Source organism: Myotis lucifugus, unplaced genomic scaffold, assembly GCF_000147115.1.
Source record: "Myotis lucifugus unplaced genomic scaffold, Myoluc2.0 scaffold_119, whole genome shotgun sequence".
Lineage (NCBI taxonomy): Eukaryota > Metazoa > Chordata > Mammalia > Chiroptera > Vespertilionidae > Myotis > Myotis lucifugus.
The window spans coordinates 2410843-2418004 of record NW_005871167.1 but is presented as its reverse complement, the minus strand read 5'-3'; the positions used below and the strand labels follow the sequence as shown (position 1 = coordinate 2418004).

Below are 7162 nucleotides of genomic sequence, written 5' to 3'. Positions count from 1 at the left end.
GTCAGCGTGAGTGGCAAATGTCCACTATGCTTTAAGATCCATTGAATTAGAACCTCTGAGGAAAGGCTCCACACTCATATTTATATCAGATTTCCCAGCTAATCCTGATGCCCAGGTTTGGGAACCTACTCCTGGAAAGGTCAATGAGTCCCTCCCCCAAAGGATGAGGTCAGAGGAACTCAGGCTAAAAGGAAGATCCCTTCCTGTTCCAAGTATCTATAGCCCCAGGGAAACAAAGAGAGCTCGCTGACTGCCTGGAAGGCAAGAGGTGAACAGTTAACAAAATCCAACAAGTACAAGGACAAGAAGGGGCATCTCACTCAGCTCCAGGATGTCCCAGGAGAAGGAGGAGATGGCCAAGGAGGAGGCAGGTTAGTAAGGCAGAGGAGGAAGGGAGCACAATCCATTCCAGAGCATGTGTACATACAAAGTCTCATTTAATCCCCACCGCATGTTATTTTATTACTGATTTACAAGTGAGGAAACTGAGGCCAGATAGGCTAATTTGCTAGTTAGTCCCAGAGCTGGAACTTGAATTCGCCTCTCACCACCCCTCCAAACCAGGTGACTTCCAGGGCACCATGGCACTCCAGCTTGTATAGGAGTCTTTGTATTTCCCAGGGAGCCTAATAATACTAGGTATTCAGTAGGCATCCAATAAATGGTTGATGTCTGGACGACGGGGGGCGGCGGGGGAGGGAACACCTGAAGATATCCAGGACAGTGAGAGGGGGCGGCAATAGATCTCTTTTCTTTCAGACTGGAGTCTCTGACCCTGGGGCTACAGCCCCTGGGGAAAGGAAGCGGAAGAAAGGTGGGGAAACTACAATTCCCAGAAGACCATCAAGGAGTCGCCTCACGCATGCGTAGGCTCTACCCTTAATCCTGTGGCTTCTAGGGCCGCTGTTCTCACGCATGCGCTCTCGGATCAGTCTTTTCGGACCCGTTGCTTCTCCAAGCTAGAGTTGGTGGCTTGACCTCCTGCGACTTCGGGTTGCGATGCTGTCTTTCTCTTTACTCTGGGCCGCTCGGGTAAGAATGGGGCCCCGGAGTCTGGGTGATCAGTTGAAAGCAAGTTCCCCTCCTACCGTAATATCCATTCACAAACTATGGGCTTTTCCACGCACATGGTCTGGGTCTTCCGGGAGCGGACGCGCAACTAGGGAATCCTGAGACCCTCGGGTGCACGCGGGGTAAACGGGACCCCTCTCCATTCCGGTAATCAGAAGCCCCAGGGCCATGTGACCATCCATTTTACGTGGCAGCTGGGGAGGGAAGTGTAACGGTTGCCCGCGCCTCCTGTGCTGGCGAACAGCGGGATTCCCAGCCTGGACAAGCTGTCTTCCCTGCTAGCTCTGAGCCGTGCAGATGATGCAACCGAGCCCTACTGCTTGCATCAGGGATCCCGCGGCTCTGTGGGCTGGAAGGGCTGGAAGGAGGTGGAAAGGAGCCGGGCAGAGGACTGGGTGTGGTTTTTGGCTTCCCTGCCATCAGCCCCCCACCCCCACTCCCACCCCCACCATTCTCCCCCTGGGACTGCTAAAAATCTACCCTGGTTTTCAGAACGTTGGATGGCTACCTCCAATGTTCTGAAAGCCACCTCTAACTATGGTAAGCCTGTTCTCTTAATCCCTGCAACTTGGTCTCCTCCCCATGACTGGGATATCAGTTTATGGAGCCCCTACAGGGAAGACCCGTTTGTTCCAGTGAGTGGAGAGGTTCTGGAACCTCTAGCTTCTAGAACACAAACTTTGTCCTCTGGCTTTGCAGACTAGTTCAGGGGCCCAGGTGGAGGAAGATTCTGAGGGGAGGTGAATGGATGGATTCAGAACCACCCCCTGGACATTGATCTCAGCCTTGGCTCTAGAACTGGCTTTTGGAGGTGGGGGTGGCGAAAACCGGAACAGGCAGGCTGGACAGCTGGCTGTTGGGTTTGGAACCAGAGAGCCTGATACGCATGGCTGAAGGTTGTTGGAGACTGTTTGAACCCTTTTGTTTGACCCTGGCTCTTCCTCCCCTAGCCTCTGCGGAGATGTGGTCCGCTGGTCAGGATGGCCGCGCGGTGCCAGCACAGTGAAGCAGCCCAGACCCAGACTGGAGAAGCCACCAGGGGCTGGACAGGCCAGGAGAGTCTGTCAGACAGTGACCCTGAGATGTGGGAGCTGCTGCAGAGGGAGAAGGACAGGCAGTGTCGTGGCCTGGAACTCATTGCCTCAGAGGTGGGGTCTGGGGAGAGGGGCCAAGGCTTGGGCCGCCATGGGTACAGGAAGTAACAGGTCATCTTACTGCTCTTTCTCCAGATCTCCCTTTCAGACTCAGGGCCTTCCTGCTGGGCCTTCTCTCTCTCTCTTCTTACTGTTCTCTGAAGCAAAGGCAGAGCCAGTCTGGGTTATGGGATGGGGGCATTAGAGAGCTTCCAGAGCCTTCCGGGCCCCTGCAGTCAAGTCTGGTCCCTTCCCCCTCCCAAGAGAAAAGAGAAACCTGGAAGCACAGGTACCAGTGGACAGGTGGGCTTGCCGGGGACACCTGTCATGGCAGCTTGGTTTCTGAGGACGCTGCCTTTGGCCATGCCCCAAGCCTGACAAGGAACCTTGAATGAACAGCTTTCTGTAGAGCTCAGCTCCTTGCAGCCTGGGCTCGGCTCGGGCAGGGTGGGCTGTGGGAGTCTCTCAGAAGGGGCTCTGTACCTTCTGACATTGCCCCCACCCCTCACCCCAGAACTTCTGCAGCCGAGCTGCGCTGGAGGCCCTGGGGTCCTGTCTGAACAACAAGTACTCGGAGGGTTATCCTGGCAAGAGGTGAGGGCGAGGCACCAGCGGGCTGGAGGGCAGCCTCAGGGACGGTGCTCCCAGTGGGGGACGCCGGCCTGCACCCTCCCAGTGCCTTTAGAGGAGTAGCCTTCCCGCTCCTTTGCTACTTCAAGGGGGGTGGTGGGACCCTTTCTCTGTGCCCTGATATGCCCCCTCCCGTGGCAGATATTATGGGGGAGCAGAGGTAGTGGATGAAATCGAGCTGCTGTGTCAGCGCCGGGCCTTGGAGGCCTTTGACCTGGATCCTGCACAGTGGGGAGTCAATGTCCAGCCTTATTCGGGGTCCCCAGCCAATCTGGCTGCCTACACAGCCCTTCTGCAGCCGCACGACCGAATCATGGGGCTGGACCTGCCCGACGGTGGCCAGTGAGTATGGATGCGGTGGGTGGCTGATAGGCTCACTGGGCCATATGGGCATGAGAGAGGGGTTGTTTATTGCCATGGGCCATGCAGCTGGAACTGGCCTCTCCCTGTCCTTCAGTCTCAGTGCAGGGGAAGATAAGACCCCAGGAACCAGTGCTCAGCACAGAGTGGGCAGAGCAGTGAGGGTGGTGGACGCTAGGCGCGGTGTCAGAGGCAGGGCCTTCGGAGCAGGGCAGGAGAGGCGTGGGTCTTACTCCACTGAGAAGCCTTCTCACTTCCTCTCCTCCCCTCCCAGTCTCACCCATGGCTATATGTCTGATGTCAAGCGGATCTCAGCCACATCCATCTTCTTTGAGTCTATGCCCTATAAACTGAATGTGAGTGAGTGCTCTAGGGTCTGGGGAGGGAGCTGCTCAAGGCCTAGGAACCTCTCCTGGGAAAAGCTAGAGGCTGAAGCCCTGGGCAGCCTTTAAGGTCAAGGAGCAGAGTGAGCTGCACTGCTTCTTTTTAAGGACTTTAGCTCTTTGTCTGTCTGTCCAGCCCCAAACTGGCCTCATTGACTATGACCAGCTGGCAATCACTGCTCGGCTTTTCCGACCACGGCTCATCATAGCTGGTACCAGTGCCTATGCTCGCCTCATTGACTACGCCCGCATGAGGGAGGTTGGTGGAGGGCTGGGGTACCTGCCGCTGCCCAAGGGGTGGTGGGGAGATTTCGGAGGAGGGGCAGCCTTGCACAGGCCTGTCTGGACCCTCCCCAGACTGAGGCCTGTTTCTGTACCTGCCCAGGTGTGTGATGAGGTCAAGGCACACCTGCTGGCAGACATGGCCCACATCAGTGGCCTGGTGGCTGCCAAGGTGATCCCTTCACCTTTCAAGCACGCGGATGTTGTCACCACTACCACTCACAAGACCCTTCGAGGGGCCAGGTCAGGCTCCCCTGAGGTCAGGCCTTGCCTTTCCCTGCCTTCGTGCCTTATTCCCAGGGCACTGTTGGTCTGGATCAGAGAGGAACTCATTCTACCTAAAGAGTTCTACCCAGTCTGAGGATTCTCCTTTTCTTGCCCATGGTGGCAGTTCCCTGGCAGGGAGTTTGGGGGTGGGAGGTGGAAAGAAGGTTCTGTTCCCCTCAACCCCTGGAGCCAAGCACACCCAGCACAACTGAGGTGGCCTGAGAGTCCTCGGGGGCGCGGGCCAGCCGGCTTCCTCTGCTCTCCCCATCCCTTGCCCTTTCTTTTCAGCTTAGATTCTGACCACCCTCTTCCTACACAGGTCAGGACTCATCTTCTACCGGAAGGGGGTGCAGTCTGTGGACCCCAAGACTGGCCGGGAGATCCCTTATACGTTTGAGGACCGAATCAACTTTGCTGTGTTCCCGTCCCTGCAGGGGGGCCCCCACAACCATGCCATTGCTGCAGTGGCCGTGGCCCTAAAGCAGGTTGGGGAGCCTACCATTGTTGGGTGGTGGGCATCTGGATGCTCAGACCCTGTATCTTGCTAACTGAAAATGGAGCTGTTGGAAGGGAAGGGCCAGGAGGGGAGGCCTCAAGACTGGAGTCACAACTATGCTAGAGGTGGAGGAGTAGAAGGGGCAGGACTTGGGGTCCCAGGTGCTGCTGTCTCATCTCCAGGCCTGCACCCCCATGTTCCGGGAGTACTCCCTGCAGGTTCTGAAGAATGCTCGGGCCATGGCTGATGCCCTGCTAGATCGAGGCTATTCACTGGTGTCTGGTGAGCCAGGAGGGTGGGTGAGAGCCTCTGTGGCCTCAGGCAAAGGCCCAGGACTCACCATTCTCTGTTTACTCTTCCCGCCTTAGGTGGCACCGACAACCACCTAGTGCTGGTGGACCTGCGGCCCAAGGGCCTGGATGGGGCTCGGGCTGAGCGGGTGCTGGAGCTTGTATCCATCACAGCCAACAAGAACACCTGTCCTGGAGACCGAAGTGCCATCACACCAGGGGGTCTTCGGCTTGGTGAGACCTGGGGTTCCAGGGGGGAAGGGTGGCTGCGCCGGGGGCGTGGGTCATGCTACTCCTCGTCTGCCTCTCTCCCAGGGGCACCAGCCTTGACCTCTCGACAGTTTCGTGAGGATGACTTCCGGAGAGTTGTGGCATTTATAGATGAAGGGGTCAAGATTGGCTTGGATGTGAAGAGCAAGACCAGTGAGTAGGCTAGACGGCCCCCCAGCCCCTGCCAGCCACTTTACACTCACTATCTGCCCCCCCCCTCCATCTCACCGCCTTCCCTAAAGCTCTGACCACTTTTCCTCACCCCTCTCTAGCCAAACTACAGGATTTCAAATCCTTCCTGCTCAGTGACCCAGAAACAAGACAACGGCTGGCTGACCTCAGGCAGCGGGTGGAGCAGTTTGCCAGGGCTTTCCCCATGCCTGGTTTTGACGAGCACTGAAGGGACCAAGGAAATGAGGCTCAGAGACTGAAATTCTCCTTCCCTCTCCCTGAACCTTCCAGTGTTTTGCTGGTGGAGAGAAGGCCTCTCACTTAGCGGAAGAGCCAAATGTAGTTCCCTTCCCAGGATTTGTAGCTGAAATTCCTTTTTGTAAGAAAACTTAGAAGGAGGCTGGGGGCCGTCTGCCCTGACGGTTCCGTTATCTCAGTGTTATGGACGCCCTGTTCCTTCTTGGGGACAGGGGCGTCACCCTTGTGAGCCAGAGGAAGGGGTGGGTGGGCGCCCTCCTTTCTGTTTTTATCTAATAAACTGCTAACCCGACCCGCGCTTCTATTACTGTGGGAGCCCGCGGTCCCCGGGGCCAGGTGTGATTTGTCTCCTCCATGTGTGGTTCCTGGATTCCCTCCCACAACCACCGCAAGGACCCCGGGGGCTGCAGCCTCCTCTCTCTGTCTCTGATCAGAGCCGACACCAGACGTGATTAGCAGGCGCAGCAAATTCAATTTGTTAAATGAAATTGTATTTTGCCCATGGCTGCTTCTGTTTGATCCCAAGGGACAGAGGGGAGCTGAGCGAGGAGGGGTGGATGGCAGGGGGAGGCCCAGGTGCGAGGCTGGAGGGGGTTGCGGGTTGGCTCCTGAGTCGCAGGAAACCGCGCAGGCCCCTCCCTGGGCTGAGAGGTGCCACCGGAGCGGCTGGGCCGCAGGCAAGGAGCCCAGTCAGCTAGCGCAGCGCCGCCCTGGGAGGGCGCCCAGAGCCTGGCAAACGTGGGGCCTGCCGCGTCGCCTGGCACTCAGAGGCCCCTGCTTGCTCCTGGCTCACGTCTGCCACGCTCCTCACGTAGCCTGCGCCACACCCCGTCAGGCCCCTGCAGCCTTGGGCCTTTTGAGTCAACCCACTGGGGCCCCACCTCCTGACTCTCCCTCCCCCACCCCCCTGCGTGGGACTCCAGCTGAGGGTCAGGGGTGCTTCCGCTGCAGGGAGCGAGGGAAGAGGGTGGGGGTGGAGCTGCCTCCCCTCTGCGGCGTGGGAACCAGGCCTGTGTACGCAGGAGCTGGACAGGGTGGTGAGAGGCGCCCTGGAGGCTGGGGGCTGAGTGGCAGGGAGGAAGGAGGAGGCCGGCTGACGTCGGTGGAGGACAGGGACCCGTCCCAGCCAGGCTCAGAAGTCTGGCCGGTCCTTCTTCAGCTTCTTATAATCCGTGGAAACTGCAAGGAACTGGGGGGGGGGGGGGTTGCACTGAGTGCCCCAGGCCTCCCTTTAGCGGGGAGGCGCCAAGGGGTCTTCCCAGGGACCAAGAAAGGAGAGGATGGGGGTGCAACCCTAGAGCCCCCTAAAGGTACCTTGTACTGGTCGTTGGGGCTCAGGCGGTTCCAGGGCTCCGGGTTGTTCTTCCGGTCCCAGCTGTGGAGAGTGGGGGGAGGGGGTTTCTCTGTGGGAAGTAGGACCCTAGCGCCCAAGGTAACACCAGCATCTCTGCCTCCAGCCCCCACCCAGCCCTACCCTGGGGGGCGGGCCATTTTCCCCGAAAGGCTGACGGGAGGGGAGCATTAGCAGTTTGCCGGAGGAGAACTAGAAGG

General features: G+C 58.3%; 2 protein-coding genes across 2 annotated transcripts in view; one reads left to right on the top strand and one right to left on the bottom strand.

The window, feature by feature from the left end:
* Nucleotides 1-873: 873 nt before the first annotated feature.
* On the top strand, nucleotides 874-5953 carry SHMT2 (serine hydroxymethyltransferase 2). The gene is made up of 12 exons (XM_006093595.3): nucleotides 874-1032; nucleotides 2022-2219; nucleotides 2719-2798; nucleotides 2976-3176; nucleotides 3469-3550; nucleotides 3714-3836; nucleotides 3963-4102; nucleotides 4446-4611; nucleotides 4805-4904; nucleotides 4991-5146; nucleotides 5228-5335; nucleotides 5455-5953. The coding sequence occupies exons 1-12, from the start codon at nucleotides 1000-1002 to the stop codon at nucleotides 5580-5582; spliced, it is 1515 nt and encodes a 504-aa protein (XP_006093657.1). The 5' UTR covers nucleotides 874-999; the 3' UTR covers nucleotides 5583-5953.
* A 132-nt stretch (nucleotides 5954-6085) lies between these two features.
* Nucleotides 6086-7162, bottom strand: part of NDUFA4L2 (NDUFA4, mitochondrial complex associated like 2) — a 2370-nt gene continuing 1293 nt past the window's right edge. The window contains exons 3-4 of the mRNA XM_006093594.3: nucleotides 6926-6986; nucleotides 6086-6800 (exon numbers count right to left, since the gene is read on the bottom strand). Of these exons, the coding sequence (XP_006093656.1) occupies nucleotides 6744-6800; nucleotides 6926-6986 (118 nt within the window). The 3' untranslated portion in view covers nucleotides 6086-6743. The remainder of the gene's footprint in view (nucleotides 6801-6925; nucleotides 6987-7162) is intronic.